The sequence below is a fragment of the Podarcis cretensis genome, assembly GCF_951804945.1.
Source record: "Podarcis cretensis genome assembly, chromosome: 6".
Classification (NCBI taxonomy): domain Eukaryota; kingdom Metazoa; phylum Chordata; class Lepidosauria; order Squamata; family Lacertidae; genus Podarcis; species Podarcis cretensis.
The window spans coordinates 65404016-65429897 of NC_137175.1; the positions used below are offsets into that span (position 1 = coordinate 65404016).

Sequence of the window (25882 nt, forward strand, 5' to 3'; positions counted from 1 at the left end):
GTGTCTGTGTGGAAATCACTGAAATGTCCAGAAAAATCCAGACGTATGGCAAACCATGTCTGAAGTATAGATTTTGCCGAATTTCCTTAAAAGCAGCTCAAAAACTTCATTTTTTTCCAGATTTTGCAAAGAAAAAAAACAAAACAAAACGCTCAATAACTTTTTTTTTTTGGGGGGGGGGGAAAGTGCTCCACAACTTTTGTGTCCAGATTTTCACTTTTTGAAATATGGCAACACTAGGATATGACCAAGGTAGGTCAGTGGGTCTGCTCTAACCTACCTGGATACAACTAATATGAACAAACTGATCATAGCAGAAGCTTTTGAGAACTACAGTCTACATACATACATACAAGAGTGGTGGTGGTGGTGGCTAATTGTAAGCAGTGGGCTCAGAAGCAAAGGAAATGCAGAAAAATACATGGCGAGAAAAACAGTTTATTTCCTTTGTTTTTAAGTCAAGTTTAAGAGTTAGCTACCGTCAGGCCTAAGGGACGCAGGTGGCGCTGTGGGTAAAAGCCTCAGTGCCTAGGGCTTGCCGATCAAAAGGTCGGCGGTTCGAATCCCTGCGGCGGGGTGCGCTCCCGTCGTTCGGTCCCAGCGCCTGCCAACCTAGCAGTTCAAAAGCACCCCTAAGTGCAAGTAGATAAATAGGGACCGCTTACAAGCGGGAAGGTAAACGGCGTTTCTGGCTTTGGCTCTGGCCAGAGCAGCGATGTCACGCTGGCCACGTGACCCGGAAGTGTCTCCGGACAGCGCTGGCCCCCGGCCTCTTGAGTGAGATGGGCGCACCAACCCCAGAGTCTGGCAAGACTGCCCTTACGGGCAGGGGTACCTTTACCTTTACCTTTACCGTCAGGCCTGGTCCCAGATTGGGGTGTGGGGCTTAGCTGCTCCCCCAGCACTCTCCCTCGGCCACTGTGGCAAGTGCCGCTGCTACAGCCGCCAACTCCCCACCCCTTGACACCCTGGAACCGCTTGCAGCTTGTGAACTCGATTGGTGTCGGTGGCTATTTCAAAATAGAAAATGCCAGCACTGCATTTGCCCTTTTCTTTTTTTGAGGGGGGGGGAGAGACACGTGTTCAGAGAATTCAGGGAGGCAAAGGAGCCAACTCCTAGGGTCCGAGATCTCAATAAAATATTTGAGGGCAGCGGCCCCCCCACCCCCAAAGTTGATGGGCAATGCCATTCAAATAGTGTGCGTCTTGTGATCGGTTATGGGAATGGGGCTTACCTAGCCCCCCCGCCCCCAAATCTTTTATTCAAGTGGGGGTGTGCTGCAGGGAGAACGGGCTGTTGTTATCTTTCGTCGAAGCTGCTTGGCTCGCTGCCGATGGTAGGCAGTGCACCTTCGCCCCAGGCCCCAGCCGACGGCCCCACGCCGCCCTCTCCGCTCCCCGACCCCGAGTCCACCCCGGTCGCGGCGCGACGCGCCTCCGCCGCGCGCCAATGAGGGGCCCCGGCCGGGCCAGCGCGTGGCGGGATAGGGCTGCCCCATCTCCACCCACCGCCAGGCGAGGCGACTCACTGGCCGGGCGGCTCGCCGGGGTGGAGCTTCGTCCGCCTTAAGGCAGCTGTCCCTGCCAGCCACAGGGAAGCCGGCGAGCCGCGCAGGAGAGAAAAGGCAAATCTGACCCGAGATTGCACCAGCGCTCCTCGCCCTCGCCGTCGGACGTGCTCGAGCCAGCGGCATCCGCAGCAGCGACCCCAGCTCACCCCGCGCAGCCAAGATCCCAGCGCCGCCGCTCCTCCGACAGCCAGGAAGGAAGGATCGCTTGCCGCCGAAATGGAGAACGCGAAGCAGAGGCACGCCGGTTTCCTGCCGCCCTTCAGGCACTTCGCCACGCAGGCCATCCACGCGGGGCAAGAGCCCGAACAATGGAAGTCCCTGGCCGTGGTGCCCCCCATCTCCCTCGCCACCACCTTCAAGCAGCAGGCGCCGGGGAAGCACAGCGTGAGTGAGGCGGATGGGGCAAGCAAGGCTTCAGAGCCGGGCATGGGGGGGAAAGGGCAGGACTTGGAGGGAGGGGGTCCTTCTCTGTCTTCACAGAATCGGAGAATTGGAAGGGACCTCTAGGGTCATCTAGTCCAACCCCCTGCGATGCTGGAATCTTTTTGCACCACGTGGGGCTCGAACCCAGGACCTTGAGGCCAAGAGTCCCATGCGTCTACCGACTGAGCTGTTTGCTTTAGTTAGGGGCTCTCAGAAAACAGCGCCCCCCTCCCCATCTAGTCAATCGACTCTTTCTGTCTGCCCCAAGCCACACACCTGTCTGTTCTGCTCAGACGGCTCTTCAGCTTACCCATAACTCCTTTCCTTCTCGCTCAATGCGCCTAACCAAGGCTGCAGCCCAAGCTATGTTTCCTCAGGAGTTAACTCCACAGACTACAACAGGGGAAGTGAGGTTAGGATTGTAGGCAGAGGCTGCGATCCTAAGGTTTTATGGCAAGTGGTAGAAAGAGGTCTGCACAGAGGTAAATCCTGTGAGTTCAGTGGCACTTACTCTCTAGTAACTGTGTACATGATTGCAGCCTCTCTCTGTGTTCTAATTATCAAAACCACACACACACACACTTTATATATCTATAGATACAGATATATCTCGAGATCCTAGCTTGCAGTTTATGAAGATTTTCAGTATATGTCTGTTACTGATTCCTACATCAAAAAGGCTAACCCGTATTGGCTAAATTGTACATTTCATTATGATAATCCTCACTGAATTGTGAAAGTCCAGCAGAAGCACCTGTTGCCTATTTATGAGGCAAGAGGATGACATCGCCTCCTTTTTCATCATTTTGCCTTACCGCTTTGCATTTTGAGGGCCAAACAAGACAGTCCTGTCTCTTGTTTTTCCGCGGAGCAACTGCAGGTGTGTGATCATGATAAGGACTTTGGCTTGTGGGGAGGACTTTGTACCACAGCCCTGGTGAAAATTGCTCTCCTCCACCTTCCTTCAAAGCTGCTGTGCTTTGTTGCATGGTTGGCACCAGTGGCAGCTTCCCTTTCAGGGCAAAGAGTGGTTCAAGAGGGAGAGATTTTAATTGGGACGGTAATATCGGGGGTGAGGTTAACCCCAGTCCTAACCAGGCACACTCTGCTGCTAGTTTGAAACGCAAGAGATGCGTGCATTTCAGTGTGAAATTAACAGACCTAACTTTGATTCCCTTCCATCAGTTAAAGTCATTTCTATGCTTGGAAGGAGCTCTTTCATTAACTAAAGGCCAGCTCAGGATCCAAGCCAAAGTCTTCAGAAGTTGGCCTATGTCTTGCTATCCCAGAAAGCCAACCTAAGGTGGCTTGTACACCTATGGAATTGATAGTGTTTGTTCACTTCGTTATTATAGAGAAGCTAGATAGCATCTTTGCATTCTAGTGTTTTCCCTATTCTATCTTTTTAAAAAAACCATTCTGTAGCAATGCGTGTCCAAACATGGACTGGTACAGATAGTATTGTTGACACAACTGGCAGGAGAAGTGACCTGTGCTATTCCACTTGTCTGAATTACCTGTCCCACACCTGTCTCATAAAGGTCGAAATTCTGTAATTTAGCTATTCAGAAGAGGCAGCAGTGAACTGAATAGGACTGGATTCACCCCCTTCTTTTCCATTTCCCCACCATGGTTGATGGACAGAATCTTAATCTCGCCCTGTTGGATGGTTCCTTCCTCCATTACTTTTCCACACATTTTTTCTTAATTTGACTCCTCCAAGTACAAGTGAGCAAATGTTTAACCTTTTTAAAAACAACTTGGAATTGCTGGCAAAATAATGCACTGTCTGTTTTTGCCTTTGTCACATAGACAGACATGCTAGAATTCAAATGGGTAGTATATTATTAAGTGTCATGTGGAACCTCAGATATATTTTGGCTTTATATGATTATGGAAGAGCAAGATGCTCATGTGGAGGGGGGGGGTGCGCGTGTGCAAGCAATGGAACTCCAGATAGGAAATGTGTTGCATCTGTACTATTTCAGTCACCAAATGACATTTCTGTGTATAAAGTACATACTGATTTCCTCTTTCTTTTTTTGCCCTTTAGGGTTTTATTTGCTTTCTTTCAAGCCCATTTTGTTCTTCTAGGTATGGCAAATTTGGCATACTATTTGAAAACGTTTTAAAAGCAGATCCCTGATTTAGTTTTGCCCAACACATTCAATCCATGTTGAATTTCTGGATTATCATCCTAGTTGGGTTGCAAGAAAAAGCTGACTCATTTTTAACTCTGCAGATTCTTGTGGGCAGGGCCCAACAAACTCGCCTTGCTACCCTGTCCTCTGCATGACACAAGACAATATGGAAATTGCATAAGCAAGCCGGCAGCTTTCCAGAGTATTGCATTACTCATTATGTATCTTGGGTTGAAAAAAACCTGTGTGTTTTAAAAGCAATGAAACACCACGTTTCATAAAACCAACGAAGAGTCTCATGACATCTTAAAAGACTAAGTGGTTTATTTTAGCATAGTCTTTAATATGCTACAGAACTCTTAGTCCATTGTAGCAAAAACAGGTATTCTTCTGTATATTCAGTAAGATACTTAATACTTTACTAGTTGACGTACAAGAGTTTAGCCAGGCAGGAAGAGTTAAAGTACAAAACCACAGGCGGAAAATATGTACATGGCGTTCTGTTCGGAATAATTTGTTTCACTAGAAAGCATTGTTTTCTCCCCCACTCCAAGGCTGGCCAGCTTGGATTCCTAATTTGTCATTTTCCCATATATTCAGACTTTCAAGTAATCAATGCCAAGGCAAGAAGGCACTGTAACTATAATACAGTCTAAGAACAGTCCTTTTAACGATCATTTGGGGCAATGCAGGAAGCTGGCTGTGGTGGAAAACTCTGAAGATGATTCAGTTGCCTGTGGTTTTGGTCTGCTCTTGCAGTTCTCACCTACCTGCATTTCATGACCCTGCCAAGGAAACAAATTTGTATGAAATTCATAAGCCATTTTAGTTTTATGATTAGTGGACAGAAAAGGAGGCAATTGAACATTAAGGTCATTGGTTCTGTTCCTGCTCCTATGCTTAAGTTCTCCAGATGTTAGTCTACATATCCCATTATCAGCTAGAGGTGATGGAAGCTGGAATCCCAACAACATCTGGAGTTCCTCATCCTTGCTCCGAAGAGAATGGATCTGCTTGGCTTGTGTGATAACCTGGAAGACAAACTGCTTCCCTAGCAGTTTCACTTCTGCCGCATTTAGAAAGCTTCCCCTTACTCCCGTCTTGGCCCTGAGCTCCATATATCTGGATTATCCCCCCTACCAGTCACATAACTCTGACTTGCAGTCTAGGTCTTGTTTCAGTTCCCCATTCCAAGACCTCCTGTCCACTCTAGGAACACGGAAAGCTGCCTTCTACTGGGTCAGTCTGTCTAGCTCAGTTTTGCCTACCCTGACTGGCAAGCTCTCTGGGATTTCAGACGGAGACCATTCCCAGCCTATGCTGGAAATCAAACCTTGGACTTTTGTGCAATGCAAAGTCCAAGGCTACAGTTATTATAGCATTAATTGCAGGGCATGCAAGGTGCCTTACAAAACACAGGAGATGCAGCCTTGGGCCTTGTTTTTGCATCAAAGTGTATTTTCTGCATCCTCTTCCTCCTGTATCCTCATCCTTCTCCTTTCTCTGGTCCCTCTGCCCCCCCCCCCAATTTTATACCTGCAACAGAATTGTACTAGGAATGTGTGCTTTTTGAAATAAATCCTCCATTAGCTCTGCTAATGTTCCGAAGAGCAAACATTTCAAATGAGCCTTGCCATGGGAAATTCAGGCCTTATAAATTGTCAGACTGTCACGTGCCGCTTCCACAACCTGTCTTTGAGCCAAATGATTGTTTGATTTTGCTTTCATCCCAGCTGTCTGCCAACAGTATAGAAATTTCTTTCAGGAGAAAACTCAAATGGCTGCCATAGAAAGCCTGGATGCAAAGAAGGATTGGGGGCTTCTGTACCTTTAGTTGTTGTTTAGAACTGTTAAAGGTGCAGGAGCCCTGGGACTTGTGACTTGACTGTGTTGAAACATTAGATTGCAAGATTTAATCTGTTTTCATGATTTGAGTTTCATATAACATGTTTTTTTCAAGGAGGATGGTAATAAAGGCAAATGGAAGGAAATATATGGAAACATTTTCAGGATTTCACAAGAAGAAAATCTAAGAGGCCGCTTCCTTTCTCTTTTGAATTGACTTGCCCTCATTTGGTGCATAGATTCCAAGCATCAAGATTTTTTCACCTTGTACTGTCAATTCCACTGCAACATATCTTCCAACCTCATCCTTGAAGATCATTTTGGGACTGAATTTCTCTTTAACATAAATCACAATGCCTCTTTTTTTAACCTTATCTGAAGAAATAAATTCCTGGCCTAATTTTGTATTTTGCAGAATTTTCCTGTGGGTTCTTATTACAGGTGCACATTATAAATAATTTGATCTCTAATAATTTGATCAACTATTGATGTATATTTACCTTATTTTATTTTATTTTTGTTCTCTTTCATAGGGCTTTGAATATAGCCGCTGTGGAAATCCAACCCGCGATTGCATGGAAAAGGCTGTGGCAGCACTGGATGGTGCCAAGTATTGTAAGCTGTCAATATTTTCATTACAAAAAATGATGATTGTCTTTGGCTAACAGTACACATAAGGTGCAACAGTAGTGTCTTGGAAAAGAGACTTTGGTTTTTGGTTAGCTCTGATTCTGGTATCATGCTATGCAACAATGCAGCTATATCTTTGTATTTTATCTATTTCATCAAACCTGGATAAATTACTTTTGGCCACGTTATTAAGGCATTTCCTAATCCACATTTTCAGGCGTGGAATGCTTGGAGTTTGACACGGCTCATAACATAAATGTCCACAATCATCTCCATAATGTAGTGTTTTTTTTCTAGATTCTTGGAATTATGGGTAACTTTAATGGTTCTAGATAAAATTGTTGTTACCTATTGTGTCAAAGCCCCATATCTAATCCACACACACACACATTAAGGTATTCGCAGTAAGCTCTCCTTTGAAAGCGAGTTAAGTGTTCAGAGACACACACCTGCCACAAAGCTGAAATATATTGAAGAATTCATTTGTTCACTTGTCAGATGTTCTTTGTTTATTTCCTTTTCCCATTAGGTTTATCCTATGCGTCTGGGTTAGCAGCTACGGTGAACATTGCACACTTGCTGAAGGCAGGAGATACTGTTGTTTGCACAGACGATGTCTATGGGGGTGAGTGCTGTACTTGCATATGGTATGGCAGGTCTTAACTGTCCTAGATGTAATCTCAGGGTTGTAATCCAGAAGCGTTTCAAAGATCATTAACCTGAGCCTGCACACTTAGGTCTTTCACTTCAGCACTGAGGATGGCTTGAAAGTCAGCAGTTATAACAGGTCAGACACCACAGGTGTGACTTATTATCTTAATTAATACTTCTTAGACAGAGCCAGTTGACACATCCGGCAGTGAGGCACTAACTGGTGTTCACACATTTGTGATTTAGCCCTCAGTCACATGCCAAATAAAACTTCCATTATGGACCCATCATAAGCCTTGCTACTGTTTCCTGGGCATAATAATAGTTTTATTCCTGGGCATAATAATAGTTTTATTCCTGGGCATAATAATAGCACTAACTAGTCCTCTGTTACACATGGATTTGATGCACCTATCCTGCCCTTGAAATTAATAGATTTTTGTGCTCTTTCTTTAGTTTTCCAAAATCTTTAGATTGGTGTTCTTTCACGCAATACGTTGGTTCATCATTAGTTGATCTGAACTTGCTAAGAAGCTTTTTGCTTTTTTAAAAACACTTTTTAAAAATTCAAACCTATGCCCTATTGGATTTTATTTTCTACATTGTCCATTTCGCAAAGTATGGCTTGCACCATCCTTTCCCAAACTAGTACCCTTCATATGTTTTTTTGGACTGCAGTTCCCATCATCCCTGACCATTACCAGTGCTGGCTGGGGCTGATGGGAACTGGAGTCCAAAATATCTAGAAGCCACCAAGTTGGGTTTGGCCGACTTTAGATGCTATTGTAGCATACAACCCTGAATCTGTCTCTCTTCTTTCAGCTCCCAATACCAGGTTCCTTGACTTCCACCTGACGCAGAGTTCTCAACCCCAGTTGTCCTGGGACACAGTGGGCTACATTACACTTTCTAGATGTTGTCCCATGTAGCTGTGTCCAGGAATTGGATCAGCTCTAGCGAGTTGCCTACCATTATTTGCATTATGAGTTATAAACCACTGATAATTACTGATTTTCACCTAAGACAGTGTTTTCCCTTTGAAATAAAGTGGTGTCACTGATGTGTGTTAGGATAATGTGAATAATGCTTTAATGTGGCTAAGGTAAAGGTAAAGGAACCCCTGACCATGTGGCCAGCATGACTAAAGCTGCTTCTGGCGAACCAGAGCAGCGCACGGAAACGCTGTTTACCTTCCCGCCTATTTATCTACTTGCACTTTGATGGGCTTTCAAACTGCTAGGTGGGCAGGATCTGGGACAGAGTAACAGGAGCTCACCCCGTCACAGGGATTTGAACCACCGACCTTCTGCTCGGCAAGCCCTAGGCTCAGTGGTTGTCTCGAGGTTTTCCTCTGCTGAACTTTAACACATACTCTTGGACTAACTGGAGGGGGGCCAGGAAGATGGCGCCGGGTCAAGTCTCAACTGAGTCTCTGTTGCATGAGTAGGAGCTCTAATGATCAAATTACCCTGATAAAAAGGCTCAACCTATGAAAATATCTGCCAACTTTTATCAGTAAAAGACTCCGGGAGCTGTTGGGTGGACTTTTAAACCTCCCCTCCCTTTCAAAGCTACTTAAATCAACTTTGAACCACGTCCCTTGAAAAGCCCATAAAGCTGTGGGCTGGATAAAATGGCCCTATTTATTTCCGAGTACGAAGATGGTACTTACAAGACACATACTCTTTAAAAAACAAATACCTCGTAGGCAATAAATAGGAGTTGCAGACATTTACTGTATGATTTCACTGGGTGAAAGGTGGAAATTCCTTACCCAGAATCTCTGTGCTGTTGACTGTGCAGCTACTGGTGCATCAACTTTCTGGGAGGACAGCCAAAGATAGCTTTAGGGGTAAGCAAAACAGGTATCCATTTACCATAACTAAAAGCGAGGGGTAATCTAGGAATGATTCTCCTTGTGACTGGGCCTCTCACATAGCAGTATGAGCAGAGAAACATGTTTTCCACAAAAGCGGAAGAGGGCATGGCTAGATCAACACCATCAGCCAAATGTTTCCTTCTGTCATTTGATATCTGTGATTGTGCCAGTTTTATTCCTAGGAGCAATTAGAAGTCAAATAGGGTAGGATTGAAGTCTAGCGTGATAACAGGAAGGGGGATTTATGTAACCTCTACCACTTTGAAATTATCTGTTAAGCAAATTTGTTAGCTTGGGAAACAAATATTCTTTCTAGGAATACTTAATGAAATCTAGAAGACAGGCAAAGTAGAGAAGCCGACATTCTTTGTTTAGACCAGTGTGGCTTGATAAAAGGATTCCATCCACGTTTGTAATGTTTACTGAACTTTCAGAAAAGAAGAGGTGTGAGTTGCAACCCTAAGCATTTCACCAAGGAATTGATCCTAGCAAGATTTATTTCTTGGTTTATTTGATGAAGAGGCCACCTTAGAACAGAAAACGCTATTTACACATCTATTTTGAGACCAAAAGGCAGGCTGCAGACATATTAATAACAAAAATATTTAGGATTGGGCTGCAAATCTGCTTACCTTGGAAGTGAGACCCTGGAAACCAGTGGGGCTTGCTGTCGATGCTACTCTGGACATAGCTGTCGTTAAATGTCCTACCTTGTGTTGGTCCTTTCTTTGTTCTGGTTTCCATTGCTTTCACCTTTAATTAATTAAATGTGGGTCTTTTCAAATCCTAGGTACCAATAGGTATTTCCGGAGTATAGCATCAGAGATGGGCCTGAAAACTATTTTTGTTGACTGCACCAAACTGGAAAACCTCAAGGCTGCAATTACACCAGAGACCAAGGTAACAGAGGAATGCTCATAAAACAGTGTTTGCAACTTGCCTGGGATGACTTTATTATATCAAGCCTCCTCGGTTTACAAGGGCCTGGGAGTGACTGCAGATGTGTAGGAGAGGGAAATATTAAAGTGATAATACTACTTATATACTGACAGTGTTGGAGCAAACTCTTCTTTGCTTTAAGAGGCAAACACAACTGTATATCATGTAGCTGTCACTCCTGATCTCTGGCAAGTGCCTGGTGGGCATTTGCCAATGTAAGCAGGAATGGTGTAAGTAATATGAAGATTATTTTTTGAAAACATTATTGGGTATGATAGGAATTGGAGCAGGATCGCTTGGATCTTGTCTATCCCCTCATGACAGCTTGGGTGATTGCCATTGGAATTCATTTGATGAACAAAACATGCATGATTGGATCCTCAATTCTGGCAACAACAAGATGGTCATTGGATACAACCCAGGGAGTTTTCTGGGTTGGTTCCAGACACTTGAGGCTAGTACAGCTCACATCCAAATGGCTGCAGGTGAAATTGAAAAGCAGGTTTGATGCCCAGGATTTAAAGTCTGGCAGTTATTTCCATGGAGCCAATTGCGATTAATCAATATGGAATAGTGAATGTGCCACAACAACAGAAAAATCTGTTCTGTGGTGGGGTGGGTGGGTGTGCACACACGCATGGGTGTGTAAGCAAAAGACAAGCTCAGATTCTAACATATGTGATAGCCTTTCCGTTCAGTGTTCCCTTGAAACATAGAAGAGAAAGGCAAGTTATTGGTGATATCAACAAAATCATATACACTTGTGTATCATTTCATAACTTTTACTGACTGTCTGTCTTCTCAATAAACAGCTTGTCTGGATTGAAACTCCTACAAATCCAACGCTGAAAGTTGTTGATATTCAAGGTTGTGCTGACATTGTCCATAAGCATAAAGGCGTTATTCTTGCAGTAGACAATACTTTCATGTCTGCATATTTCCAGGTAAGCTGATTTCCCAGTGCAGTCCCAGAAGTGCTTCATGCATATAGTAATTTTTTCCTTCTCAAAAACGGTGTCACAGGAGGGAACTAGCAGTGATGAACTCTTCTGTGTTAAAGTGGTGCTGAATTTTGGATATGTGGTTGACTTTTCCAGGGTGTGTAGGCATTTAATGGCTCTTCCACATAACATGAAACAGCATGAGACCACATTTTCTGGCATGTAAACCTGCTCAACAGGGGACATAAAGTTAATCTGGTAGATAGAGGGATATGTTTCTTGTTTTCTAGAGCAAGCTGCAGCATAGTTCTGTGCATGTTTACTCAGATGTAAGCCCCACTGTGTTCAGTGAGATTTACACCCAAGCAGATGTATTTTGGTTTCCCTTGTCGCTGATCTGGTAAGATGTGTGGAAGGTGGGGTGGAAATTCCGTAATTTTATGTGGAGTATTGGCTTTTTATTGATGATCCACTGATCTTTTGTTTCTTTAATGGAATAACATATTTTTCCTGTTCTTAGTAGATGAATACTCCTTTCAAAGCGATAAACTAATTATATATTTTATCTGTTAATACAGATAAATAGCTAACCTTCAAGGGGCTCCAGTTAGGCTTACATGGTTCTCTGCCTCTCCTTGTTAGCTTCACAACAACCCCGTGAATTAGCTTAGTAAGAGACTGTGGTTAAACCTGAGTGCACTTAGTAGCTAAGTGGGGATTTTAAACCTGGTTTTCCAGGTCCTAGTCAAGAACTCTAACCACAACACCACACTAGCAACTCTTGAAGTTATCTTCAAATTAGCCATGTGCTGGAGTTCTTGTCTCCCATCAGTATCAGATCTCCCTTCCCCTCTTGCTGTATATAAGAAACTATTGAGGAAGTGAAGGTGTCCAGTTACCAGCCTAGCTAACATTTCTTCTGTGGCTATACTGAGAGGAGCTGCATTGCATTGGTAACTCTGTAGTGTTATATGGCAGGTATTAATAAGTACCGTATTTTTCCTTCTATAACACGCAGATTTTTTCCTTCTAAAAAGGAAGGAGAAATGTCTGTGCGTGTTATTGAGCGAATGTGTGGTCCCTGGAGCCAAATAGTGCAAGGGGAGGCAAAAAAAAGCAGGCAAAAATCAAACCGCGCGTCTCCTAGAAGGGAAACCTGAAAGAGGAAGCGGCTGCTTTCCGGCATTCTGCCTCAGGGTCTTACTGCCCACCCACCTCTGTTTCCTTGCTGTGTTTGCTCAAACGGAACAAAGAGCAGGGAAAGCCCCTCCCCTCCAGGCAAGCAGAGGGGAAAGCTGAAAACATGCAGGAGGGAGAGAGAGCGCGAGCTAGCTGGCTTGGGTGGGTAGGTGAGGGAAAACTTTTGCCTTCCTTTCCTCCCTACCCCTCTCCTGCATTCTTAGCCAGCTGCTTCTCTTCACACCCCTCTCCTGCTCCTTGTCCCTTCTGTGTTTTTCCTTCCCTCCCCACTTAAAATGTGGTTAAAAAGCATGGATCCACATGGATCCTCAGGATCTTTGCATTGGGTCAGCCCAAATTCACCATCAGATCACATAGCATGTCCATGGTTACAGCCTGCCCCCCAAAAATCACGCACCCACTGTTGCCTGGGGCTGCAGTGGTGCAAAAACGTGGTTACAAAACATGGATCCACATGGATCCTCAGGATCTTTGCATTGGGTCAGCCCAAATTCACCATCAGAGCACGTAGCATGTCCATGGCTACAGCCTGCCCCCCAAAAATCACGCACCCACTGTTGCCTGGGGCTGCAATGGTGCAAAAACGTGGTTACAAAACATGGATCCACATGGATCCTCAGGATATTTGCATTGGGTCACCCCAAATTCACCATCAGATCACAGCATGAAGCACAAAAATGATACATCCACTGTTTCATTCAGAATGTTTTTTCCCTTGTTTTCCTCCTCTAAAAACGATGTGCGTGTTATGGTCAGGTGCGTGTTATAGAGCGAAAAATACGGTAATTGCTTTAGCAATTCAATGGCCCCCAGAGTTGCTGTGTCAACAACTAGACCTGTGGTGTGGAATATTCAACATACTGGGCCAACCGCATAGTGAAATGCTGGAGACTGCTGCCGTACGCACTGCAAGGACTTCACAGCACAAAGAGAAAATGTTTCAGCTCACTAGCTTCAAAAGCAACAGAAAGGTCATTGCTAGTACATTACGCCAAGTTCATGCAGTGTTTCTGTTACTGGTTTTGAGAAGTTGCAAAGCGTTCCTAGTTCAACAAGTATTGGACTAACATGTTCCTTCTAAAATTTAATTTATACCTTGTACATGAAGTCCAGCAACCACGACCAAAAGATAAATAAAACAACAATAACCTAGATATTGACCTAGCCATCTAACCATATAGTTTAGCACCACTAATGTGAAGCCACTAATAACACAAAATTATTCACAAGAAAGGAGAAACTGGTATGATGGAGTAAGAGGGAGAAAAGGTTATTGATTGAAGAAAAAATTAAGCAAACATCTCTTTGATTCATTAACTTAACAGTAATGTTCATACTGGTTTTTTTAAACAGTTGCATATGGTTGCACGTGATTGTGTACTTTTAATTCCAATTCATGCCAATACATGCACCATATTTCTGTAAATATTACCTAAGTTAGTGAACCTGATCTTACACAGGACGCCCCAAATTCCTGATAGCCGTTGAAAACCTATTTGTATTTTCAGGCCTGCTTCCAGGTTGGTTGAGGGCCTCAGGGTTAGAAGGGCCCCATGAGCTGCATTAGAGGCAATGACACTTACTTCTGAGTAAGCATGCCCAGGAATTGCACTGGAAAGAAACAAAATACAGGGTTTAACTATGAAGGCGCAGAGTCTGTAATTTAGTAACCTATTTGAAAACAGGAAGAGCTGTCATGGTTAATAATAATAAAGCTACACTGAGACAGTGCTTGGGGAAAATACAAGGGTGGTAAAATTGAAGGCCTTTATTCCATGGAATTAGAAGCCTGATGATGACGTGGGTCTATAATCTAGCCCCATTCTCCTTTACTAATCCTCCATGACCAAACATTCCAAATAGATTAGCTGATATAATAGAGGGAAACATTGTCCAATTGTCCAATTTCCAGTGTGCCAGAAGCAGGATAGAAAAGAAGAGATGCTATGACAGTTACAGTATTTCTTGGGGAAGAATGCAATATTATTATTATTATTATTATTATTATTATTATTATTATTATTATTTATTATTATTTATTATTATTTATTATTAATTTAGGTTAGACCCTAATGGTTGGCTAAAACCATTCCCTATGAGAATTTAGGGCAAAGAGAGAAAGAATACTCGCAAGAAGATACTTTAGCATTAGTCATCTTGCTTAAGAAACCCATATCCAGTTATGTAGTTCCCAATGAACAGGGATATACAGTGTAAAATTCCTACAGCTTCTGTTTACAGATAATAAAGCAATACTTTTTAATTCTGAATTCATGTGTTTATTTTGTTGTTTCAGCGTCCTTTATCTTTAGGAGCAGACATCTGTATGTACTCGGCAACCAAGTACATGAATGGTAAGCGCCTGAGTGTTGTTGCAGAAAACTTCCATGTTATATTGATATTTACCAATCCGACATTACAAACAGTCAAGGCTACCAGACCTAAAAGGCATTCTATTGTTTCTTTCTACTTTCAAGTTTTTATTTTCTTCATGCCACTTTGAGGCGGGTGGGAAGGTTGATTTACAGTAGTGCCCATAATGCATCTGCCCATCTTCTAAACACAGTAGATGTACACAATGGTTATTGTCTAGACTGGTTTCCCTTCTGAGGACTTTGTTTGATATTAGTTTAACAACTCCACAAGGCAAATTGTATTGAATATATACTTGCTCAACAAGGAGCTCTTTCGTTTGAAGTCTTTCTGCATTTTCTTTTTTCTTCTTCAATTTTTTTTTTATTTTCAAAAATTCAAAACAACACAAACAAACATACATACATCCTATTTAAATCTTGGTAACATTATTAAGTGACTTCCTCGTATCCCCTTGGTTGAATTTCATTATATCTCATTTTAACATTTTTCCAAAATCGATTTTCTCAAAAAATTAACTTGATCACTTAACATCTTTCATTCTTTCTAATTTGACTTTAAACAGCATAAATCTTATCCGTACATATTTGAATCCTAAGCCTGTCTATTATTTGCAAGCTTTTCCAATTAAGTTATCTTAACATATTTAACTAAATAATCTTTAAATTTCATCCATTCTTCCTGGTACTCCTCCTCCTTCTGGTCATGGACTGGTGAAGTCTTTCTGCATTTTCATTCTTGCCCCGGGGTAGAAAATCTTCCTCAAATGTTTGAAAAACACATTGTGTCCAACTAAAAATTGCACGGTACAGGTCTGAAAGGAATCGTTTTGAGGTGCTGAGGGGCTTTGCCACTGAGCATTAGGGTCCTATCTGGTGCAAGCCTCTTTCCAAAGTACTCACTATCAAGGTTGCAAAGGCAGCAGAGGGATAATCAGTTTGGCTTCAAAATAAGCCACTCAAGGAAGATGATACTACTAAAAAGAAATAAGGTGTCATGCTTTGCAACAGAAATGCCCTCTCAAGAAAAGGCTGCCTGGAACCCTCACCTCTGCCGTTTAGGTTTCAGAAAAAGGCATTTCCTCACTTTTAAGAACTGCTAATCTAAGCATTTTTAAAGCTTAGGCCATTTTCATTTGAATGGGCTGTTGTTTTTTAGTTGTGTTTGCTTTATTGTTTTTTATCAATTAAAAGGTGCTGTAGTTTCTAACCATGTGGTTAAATGCCTAGTGGGCATAGATCTATGTTAACATGAAGGCTATAAATTGGGTATAATTAATTACACAGGAAGCACGTAGAATGAAAGCAGAGGAAACAGCTACAATTTTATGTCTGACTTCTCTACTTAAAGAGGGCTAATTTGCCATTTTTCTTCTGCCTCCTTGTTTCTTCAGGTCACAGTGATGTTGTAATGGGACTGGTTTCTGTCAATGACGATAATCTCCATGAGAGGCTCAGATTTTTACAATATTGTGAGTACACAAAAATATGTGATGAATGCAGGTTTCTGATACCTGCCTACTTAAATTCAGAACTGCATTTCTGCGGTAGTCATTCATTTGTTTTACGCACGCTTATCTGACTTATTGTCAAAAAGCCTCCCACAAAAAAAGATTTTGTGCAGCCTTTTTTACCACCCCACTTTCCTTGGGAGCAAGGAGATTCATTCTGACACCATAAACCAGTTGGCTCTCATGGGAAATTTGAAACTGCAGTGCTGAAGTCATGTTTCAGGCCTTACTAAGGCCTTCAGTGGCCATACATGAATTAAGACTGAGCTGGTGTGTTTCCTCACTTGAGGCCTCTGACTAAAATCTACAGCTTGAGCTGGAACAGTTGGTGCCTGAGATGCAAGTGGTGCTGCTGTCTAGTCCATTATCTATCAGGCCTGCCCAAGCCTGAAGTTCATGCTTCCTGTTAAATGGAGGGCCTGTAGTTATATATCACTCAATGTAGTGGATAGATTGTTTAATTTGGGCCCTGGAGATCTAGATCAAAATCTCACAAAATCTTGAAGCTCACTGCCTACCTCTCAATTTAACCTACAGAGTTGCTGTAAGGATGCATACATTACCTCAAGGGCCTTGGAAAAGCAATGTGATAAAAAATATAATATCATTGTTTCCTTCTTTGCCTGGAGAGGATTCAAAGACCTAAATTAAAAACCACATCATTTTGCTAGGCTATGTCTCAGTTCCTGAATTCAAGGTTCCTGTTTCAAAACTCAGAAGCCTTAATAGCTGCAATGCCACCTGAATGCTATATTTTAACTTTTTGATTAAAACTCTGCTGGGGTTTGGGCTTCTGTTCTGAACATATGTCTATACTTTGATGAGCCAGCAGTATTGTCTTGCTGAGTTCCTCCTTATACTTTTCCCCAATGGGGCTGAAAAGCCTATTCAGCAATAAAGCCATTAGCAAAGAGGGTTATCTCTGTGTTTCTTTTTCCCCTTTTCCAGCTCTTGGAGCAGTTCCATCACCTTTTGACTGCTACCTTTGCAACCGGGGTTTAAAGACACTGCAAATCCGCATGAAACAACATTTCCACAATGCGCTGACGATTGCCAAATACCTTGAGTCAGATCCAAGAGTTGAGAAAGTCCTCTTCCCTGGTAAGTTGGCTTTACAGAACCTGGCAGGGGATATAAGCTCTTGCAAAAAAGTGTCGCTGGCTGTAATTGGAGCGAGGAGAGAAGCAAAAGAATCTGCATGACTAAGTGGACTCTTCCAGCTCAGTAACTCTGAAGACTCAAATGACTGATAAAGGGTGGAAACAATAAGTGCTTGTGAATGACTTGTTCCATATCTGCCTAGGGCACAGTTTGTTATTTGAATTTCCCTGCCATGCTCTCACTTTCTTCCTCTCTCACATATGTTCACAATCTTTACATGGTTCAATTGGCTTATTTCTTTACACACACTCATCCCAGGCAAGCCATTCAAAATCCTAGTCTTCTCATGCATTATCCTTTTGTAAAGCTTAAACACATGTAGAAGATGGAGAGGTATTGAACTGTTGGCCCAGTCCCTGATGGTGTGTCCCTTGCAGCTCCCACGACCTCTGTGGACACCTTGAAAGGGGTGGCAGCTGTCCCTTGGAATATTTAGTCATCATGGGATCAGGGGTTGTAATAGCAGGTCCTTGCTCCACCTTATGGAAGTGAACCTTGCAGAGATACTTGCGTAATGCTGTTTATATAACTTTTGTAACCACAATTCTTTTATTTTTGACAAACAGCATTTTCAAACTTAACTTGCTTTGAACCATAGCAATGATCAAAGTACATTTTATGCCTTGGTCTAGCGACTTCATATTTTAATAGATTGTGTGTGTTTTAAAGCAACGATAACCTAAATCTGGATGCTCTGAATAATGCATAACTCGTTTCAGGATTGCCGTCACACCCGCAGTACGAGCTGATGCAACGCCAGTGCACAGGCTGCCCAGGAATGATCTCCTTTTACGTTAAAGGAAACCTTGAAAATGCCTCCACATTTCTCAAAAACTTAAAGGTAAGAAAGAGGCCTGATTTGCATTGCTTTTGAAAGAGGAACACTCCCCGCCCCTCCCTTGTCAGGATATTGATGCTGTAAACGACTTTGCAATATGCTTCTTCCCTTAAAGCGTCTCCACCCCCATCATTCTACCCAGACACTGAGGTCCAGCACCGAGGGCCTTCTGGCAGTTCCCTCACTGCAAGAAGCCAGGTTACAGGGAACCAGGCAGAGGGCCTTCTCGGTAGTGGCACCCGCCCTGCGGAACGCCCTCCCACCCGTCATCAAAGTGAACAACTACCAGACTTTTAGAAGACATCTGAAGGCAGCCCTGTTTAGGGAAGCTTTTAATGTTTGATGTATTACAGTATTTTAATATTTTTTTGGAAGCCGCCCGGAGTGGCTGGGGAAGCCCAGCCACATGGGCGGGGTATGAATAATAAATTATTATTATTATTATTATTATTAAAGGAAGCTTTAAAGGACGGGCTGTCCCCAAATGTAAATAACTAACCTTGTTATGCAAAGTGGCACTAATGACAGGGAAGGAAAAGGAGTATTTTAGAAATGATGTGTTCATTCAGGCAACTGCTGCTTGCCTAAGATATCACGCAGTGCCACTCAGGGCCAGCCAACTCTCCTGTCTGGAATTCTGGAAGCAGGGGAGCCCTTGCTTATGTAACACTGGCCTGGTGTTTTGAAATGCCTGGCATTAGTGCTGAGTCCTCAGAAGACGCTTGTCAAATCAATGCCTCATCTGCATGTATCACTGGAAAAGTATGCTGCAGCAAAGACTGCTGTGCAGTCATTTCTCCTGAATTTCTGCCAGCGGCGTATCGTTCATCTTGGCTTGCGCCCGCTGGCTGCAAACAGGCATACTTTGGTTTCACCAAAAGTTGGCACCTAAATTAACAACAACGAATGAGCCAAGAGCTTTACTGTACTTCAACAACAACTGAAGATATAAACATCCCACAAACTAGGGCTGGCTAACTTTCCCCTCCCTGCTCATAAAATGATCAATCTGATGACCAGGGAGGGGGCGCAGTTTGTATCCCCATCAGGCACCGGGCTGGGCAGATAGGTTTAAATTACTACCCTGCAGTGCTATGTCTAATTAATACCTTTTTGCAGCTTCTACAAAAATTATTGAGGTCTTGCTGAGGAGGGCAGATTGGGCACCCCAAACCAGGAGGTAGCCACGCAGTCCATAAACAACTAACAGGAAAGTCATAATCCACCTTCTGGGGGCAGGTGGTAATTTGTTTATCACAGTCATTTACCCCCCCTATTGCTTTAATTCTATCCCTGGCTGCTATAAACCAACCAAGCCAGAGGAGAATCCTATATCATTCCCAGAAAATGCTCAAACACAGGTTTTTGGAGAGTCTAGGGAACAGAAATTTCACAGAAGTTCCTGAGAATGCCTGTTGTTCCCCTGATTTTTTGATTTATTTATATTTGCTCCTAGGTGGAAAACCTGAAAAGCTTTTCCTGGCCTGTATCTGAGATTGCCATGGCACAAAGAGACAAATGTGGTCTCTGGGGCTGATGGGAGTTGTAGTCACCAGCTTGGCCAAGGCTGCTTATGCAATTACTATTAGTTAACTAGCGGGTAGGGAGTTGTGCTCACCCCCTTTGGAATCCTGGGAGCTCAGGGGCCCATAGGATTTAATAGGGCAGGGCTGCTGAATACAGTGCTGCCTTCTCTTCTTGCCATCCTTCCACAGGGCAGCAATTCAGTGCAGGCTTGGCAGCTACAGTCTCTTTCCCATGTTCTAGTACAGGCTTGCGGGAGAAGCCATATTTTGCCACAAAGATCTCCGTATCATGCAGAAAGGAAGGCACATTCTGGCACCTGCCATTGGCCAGGGGACGAAGGCCATTAGGAAGCTGCTCCCCTTTGCTCCCAGGAACAAGTTTGCTTCTGCTCCTCTCTGCCGGAAAGAGCATTTGGCCCCAGCTGACTAGAGAGCTGACAGCAGCAGACTCTGGCCTTCTTTGTAAAGGTTTCAAGTGAAAAGTTGAATGAATGAATGCTGGAATATAATGCTCCATATTCTTCTTTGTTTTAGCTTTTTACGCTGGCTGAAAGTCTAGGAGGATATGAAAGCCTGGCAGAGCATCCGTAAGTGAAGTTAATCTGAAATCTCTGTTGGAATCAACTATCCTTATTTTATTTTAAATCTGTCTAATACTTAATACGATTCAGACTAATGAACGCAATAATAATTTGGCCACAAAGAGCAAATACTGTACTTTATCCCACCATTCTTTCAGTGAAGGGAGATTTATTTTATGTAGTAAATATATAACTTATGAATTCTTTATATGAAGGGCTGATCCTTCAATGTAGTTGAAAACAAAAACTTTTTGTTAAGGTTAAACTTAAGGTTAGGTTAAACATAATTTTAAAGGCCTAAAATTCGTTCATGAATAAATTATATTCCTCCCAGTATCTTTTAGCCACCAAGCATTACTAACATAAGCTATAGTGGTCTCATTTCTCTTTTTTGCGCTCCCAAAAGGTGGATAACTAATTTTAATTTTACCTTATTTATTTTTACTGCCATCATATCATTTTGCCCTCATCTTTTGTTGTTGTTACCTATAAAATATCCCGCTAGCAAATTTGTCCTTTGAAAATACTAAAACCAGTGAGAATTCTTATTACCTTGGAGGATTGCAGTATTTTACTACAGTCAACAAGATAATTACATGGGAAGTATTTTTTAATTTCTTTTGCTATTTTAAAGTCTTTATTAGTATCCAATTTCAAGCCATCTGCCACTACTCAGCCCAATCTATCCCAGATCCTTAACCAGTTAGATGTTTAAAGAAAATCCTCTTGGCATGAACAGTTCTACTGTTTTTATTCCTCCATAATATGCCGTGTGCACGGGACGCAGGTGGCGCTGTGGGTTAAAGCCTCAGCGCCTAGGGCTTGCTGATCGAAAGGTTGGCGGTTCGAATCCCTGCGGCGGGGTGCGCTCCCGCTGCTCGGTCCCAGCGCCTGCCAACCTAGCAGTTCGAAAGCACCTCCGGGTGCAAGTAGATAAATAGGGACCGCTTACCAGCGGGAAGGTAAACGGCGTTTCCGTGTGCGGCTCTGGCTCTGGCCGGAGCAGCGATGTCACGCTGGCCACGTGACCCGGAAGTGTCTCCGGACAGCGCTGGCCCCTGGCCTCTTAAGTGAGATGGGCGCACAACCCCAGAGTCTGTCAAGACTGGCCCGTACGGGCAGGGGTACCTTTACCTTTACCTTTAATATGCCGTGTAGCAGTACTCTAATCAATGCTTTCTCAAATAATGAACTGGCAATCTGTTGTTTTAAGCTGTGTACAGAGGAGGGCATGCTTGGTATAGGAAACTGCTGAAGAGCATATGATTTTGTAAAAGTGTGTATTTTAACGATAGACATGGTACAGATTGGAAGCGTCACTTTATCACTTCTAAATTACTGCACCTTTCAAATTACAGGAGTTTGGTGCTAGCATTTCTTTGCCTCTTAGGAAGATTTATAGCCAGGAAAAATGACAAGGGTAGTGAACACAATCTTTTTCCTGGATGTCATCCTGTGGCCATATCGAACCCTCTGGTTAACAAGACTGGCCTGTCCAAATTGGATAGAATCACTGCAGGTTCTGCTGCCACTGTAGATATAATTGTACTTTTAATTTTGGAAGTCCCTGTGAGACCTAGATGTGATGGAAAACCAGGTACATTTAAAAAATAAATAAAGATAAAGTAACACTGCAAGCTGGACATAGCTAGGTCCGAATCTCTAGGCAGGGCTTCTCATTTATCAGGGAAATCCACATTTATTTCTGGGTCTTTCTAGATCACCACAAAAGCCAATAAGATGCCACACAGTGGAGCGGCAAAGGTTCCACCTCTCTGCTGACATGACACACCAGTAACTTTTAGGGTCTCGGTAGGATTGAATATGTTTACTGTTGTCCTTGGAAGCTTTCTTGCTGCATTCTGTCCAAATATAACTTCTCCTGTCTGGGGCTGAGCTCTGGGAAAAACTGAGCTTTGCTAAACAAGAACTTTATGGCAGAAGGATGAAATTGCTTCTGAAAGCAAGTGTAAGGTATCAGTTGACTAACCATCATTACCTCCACCCCCAATAATGTTGCCAAGAAAACAACCCCATTAAAATTATTATTATTATTATTATTATTATTATTATTATTATTTATACCCCGCCCATCTGACTGGGTTTCCCTAGCCACTCTGGCCGGCTCCCAACAGAATATAATAATAAAAAAGCAATAAAACATCAAACATTACAAACTTCCCTAAGCTGATGTCTTCTAAAAGTCAGATAGTTGTTTATTTCCTTGACATCTGATGGGAGGGCGTTCCACAGGGCAGGCACCACTACCGAGAAGGCCCTCTGCCTAGTTTCCTGACTGCCATCTAGAAAACTGCTTGCTACTAGCATAGCAGTTCCACAGCCTTCAGGAAGGTGTCACTATCCCAGAGCACTTGACAGGGATTTGAGGCCGTAGTCTAGCATGATCTTAGCGCTCACTTGATGAGGATCAGAGATCTGTCTCTTAAAGGGAATACATTGGCATTTTGCCCATGGGTTGATAGCTGCCTCTCTGCTGCCTCTGTGCAATTCTTTTTAACTGTTGCATCTGGAATGACAGACCAACCCTCCAACATTACTGGGTTGCCCCAGCCAATCTGGGCAGCTTCCAACATATATAAAAACACAGTAAAACTGTAAAAAAAAACCCTTCCTTATTCAGGATTGCTTGGGAGTCAGATATTTCCATACCCTCCAACATTTCTGCAGTGAAAATAGATATATCCTAAGGAAAAGCAGGACATTCTGGGATCAAATCAGAAACCATGATGGCTTCTCTAAATCAGGTACATCCCTGGAAAACAGGGACACTTGGAGGGTCTGACAGACTATCTGTTCTTGTTTAGTGCCATCATGACTCATGCCTCAGTCCCAAAGGCAGACAGAGAAGTCCTTGGGATCTCGGATACGTTAATCCGCATGTCTGTCGGTTTAGAAGACTCAGAAGACTTGTTAGAAGATCTGGACCAAGCTTTGAAGGCCGCGGTAAGTGATTTCCGTTATGGAGAAATGTAGGGGTATGTTTTTGCTTTTTAGCTCCCCCCACTGCTTCAGAAGTCAATAGTAATTCTGATGAACCCTTAAGTTACATTTGTCAGATAACTTGACAGAACACAGCTAGAAGCGAGAAATGTTTTGTAGTAAGCTCCTGTACTATTTCTTACTATACATACTATATAGGTCCATGATTACTGAGCAGGCTAGCTGAGAATATTAGTGAGGTGTTGGGGCCAGGTCCCTGCCCCCCTCCATGCCCATGCGCACATTCCAATTTATATTCACACGTAGCCCATACACTACTATAAATATACATAAAGGTAAAGTAAAGGGACCCCTGACCATTAGGTCCAGTCGTGGCCGACTCTGCGGTTGCGACGCTCATCTTGCTTTATTGGCCAAGGGAGCCGGCGTATAGCTTCCGGGTCCTGTGGCCAGCATGACTAAGCCACTTCTGGTAAACCAGAGCAGCTCACGGAAACGCCGTTTACTTTCCCGCCGGAGCGGTACCTATTTATCTACTTGCATTCTGACGTGCTTTCAAACTGCTAGGTTGGCAGGAGCAGGGACCGAGCAATGGGAGCTGACCCCGTCACAGGGATTCAAACCGCCGACCTTCTGATCGGCAAGTCCTAGGTTCTGTGGTTTAACCCACAGCGCCATCCATGTCCCCATAAATACACAAATAAACATACAGGCATACTATTCCAGGGGCTACCAGCCTTCTGAGGCCAGCAGGCCCATTTTGAATTTGGGTATAACCCAAAATGGCTGCCACGGGGGCCATGATATAATGGCAGATGCGTTGAAAAGAACAGCCGATGAGGCACAACCACAAAGAGGTGTGGGTATGCAGATGGGGGCCGGGGAGGCATCTACATCAGTCACCACTGTACTTACTTCCAGGGGGGAGCTCTTTTGCACTTCTGTTCTGCTCAGAATCGGAGGAATGTGGGTGTCCAGTCCTGGAAGTCAATGAAATTTGGTCATGTTTAAGGGGACACCCTCAGTGTAAGAGAGACTGAGCCAGTGAAACAAGGAACTGAGCAGGAAGAGCAAATCGTCTCTAGTACAATTGTGGATTTCTGAGGGGATATTTACTAGACCTGTTGCAGGTGCCATAGGACTCATGCCTACCAAGCATGAGAACTTGACAAAAGGGGATTACCGGAGTGGTAATGGCACTGAAGATTAGCTTTAGGCTAAATGACTGACAAAAAGCATGCTGAATTTTACTGACAACTACATGTCTTTTGCAAAGCGACCAAGATGCGTTTGTCTGCTGACTTCCTCATTTTTCTGCCAGATTCTTTTTCCTTTAACATAGCAGAAAAAGGCAGCTGGGAGTTTGGATGAGTAGCATAGTGTGTTACAATATGAATCTGATCTGCAATTAAGTTGAGTCATTTAAAGAACAATAGTGATAAAATTTCACTTGCTTTCTCTTGCCACAGATTCCCGATTACAGAATCTATAACTAGGAATCTTGACATCACATTTAATTCCTGCACATCTGTAATACAAATCAACTTGGTGATCAGCTGCTCATGAACTTCCATTGGATTAGATTTCCTGCTGAAAATGAAAAAGTTGATGTTTTTGACGCCCGGAAAGGAAGCCTAGAATACTTGTTGACTCCACAACCCCCTTTTCCCCCCAGAAGTGTCTTCCGAGGTCATTTCCTCATTGTCTGGTTCCTTTGATTTAAAAACAAAAAGAAAGCCTTATTTTTTGACAGCAGTAGTTCCCAGGTGACCGTGGTCCACACTCAGGAAGATTGTGCCCAATCACACATATTTATATTTAAATATAATTATATTTAAATTAGTGTGGTATAATAGCTAAAAGACTGTGCTGTAAATCAGGAAGTCCCTGGTCTGAATCTTGCCTTAGGGTAGGGTTACCAGACGTCCCCGGTTCCTGGGGACTGTCCCCGGATTTGCAAATCTGTTCCCAGGAAACATGGCAGCGTCAGCAACCCAGAGCCAGCCTGGTAGCACAGTTGGCTCTGGCTGGCTTCAGGAGCTGCTTGCTGCCATGGTGCCCGCCATTTCTCCTCGCTGAAAGTCCCCATATGATGTATCTTGTGCGCAACAGTTTTTTAAAACTGTGCATTTATGTTTCACAGGGTGCAAAAATAGGGCTTTGCACCTTTATACAATATGCATGTGTGCTTGGGCCCAGGGTCTTTTGCCTCACCATCCCCACTACTGACTCCCTGTTGCTACTCAGCTTCAAAATAATAATAATAAAAAAAATTAGTGTCCCCGGATTCATTGAAAAAAAAATCTGGTAACCATACCTTAGGGAAGCCAGTCTCTCTCAGCCTCAGTTTCCCCCCATCCACAATCCTAGGTTATTGTAGGGATCACAACTAGCTAATGTTTGTGAAGTGCTCTGAAGTCTTGAAATGGCTATGCCAATAATATTATACTTGATTATTTTGATAGAAAATTGCCATTATGCCAGCATACTTGGTTGTTTCTTGTCACTGTTATACATGCTGCTGATTTATTTTATTGTTTTTAAATGTTAATAACCAACTTGGAAAAAAGACTGCTGCATATACCAAGTGTGGATTTTAGATTGGTTCCCACTGTTTTTCTCCTGTGCAATATTGGAAAATGAAGCAAAAAATCAGTTGCATGGCACCCTATGCATTGGGTTTTTATCTAAAATAAATAAATATTGAATTTG

At 43.2% G+C, this 25882-nt stretch overlaps 1 protein-coding gene and 1 long non-coding RNA gene across 2 annotated transcripts; both read left to right on the top strand.

Annotated features, from left to right (window-relative positions):
- Positions 1-1579: 1579 nt before the first annotated feature.
- CTH (cystathionine gamma-lyase) lies at positions 1580-25882 on the top strand. Its single transcript, XM_079982495.1, has 12 exons — positions 1580-1955; positions 6514-6595; positions 7140-7235; positions 9931-10040; positions 10892-11023; positions 14517-14574; positions 15987-16064; positions 17052-17204; positions 17984-18105; positions 20163-20215; positions 23035-23173; positions 24640-25882. Exons 1-12 carry the CDS (start codon positions 1788-1790, stop codon positions 24664-24666), a joined length of 1218 nt encoding a protein of 405 aa, XP_079838621.1. The 5' UTR covers positions 1580-1787; the 3' UTR covers positions 24667-25882.
- LOC307219363 lies at positions 20223-23028 on the top strand. The gene is made up of 3 exons (XR_013840382.1): positions 20223-20981; positions 21368-21728; positions 21774-23028. It is a non-coding gene; the product is annotated as an uncharacterized lncRNA (long non-coding RNA).

Coding starts and splice junctions, on each gene's coding strand:
- CTH (XM_079982495.1), top strand. CDS start 1,788: ATGGAGAACGCGAAGCAGAGGCACGCCGGTTTCCTGCCGCCCTTCAGG. Junction 14,575..15,986: donor GGCAACCAAGTACATGAATG/GTAAGCGCCTGA, acceptor TTGTTTCTTCAG/GTCACAGTGATGTTGTAATG. Junction 20,216..23,034: donor GAAAGCCTGGCAGAGCATCC/GTAAGTGAAGTT, acceptor GTTCTTGTTTAG/TGCCATCATGACTCATGCCT.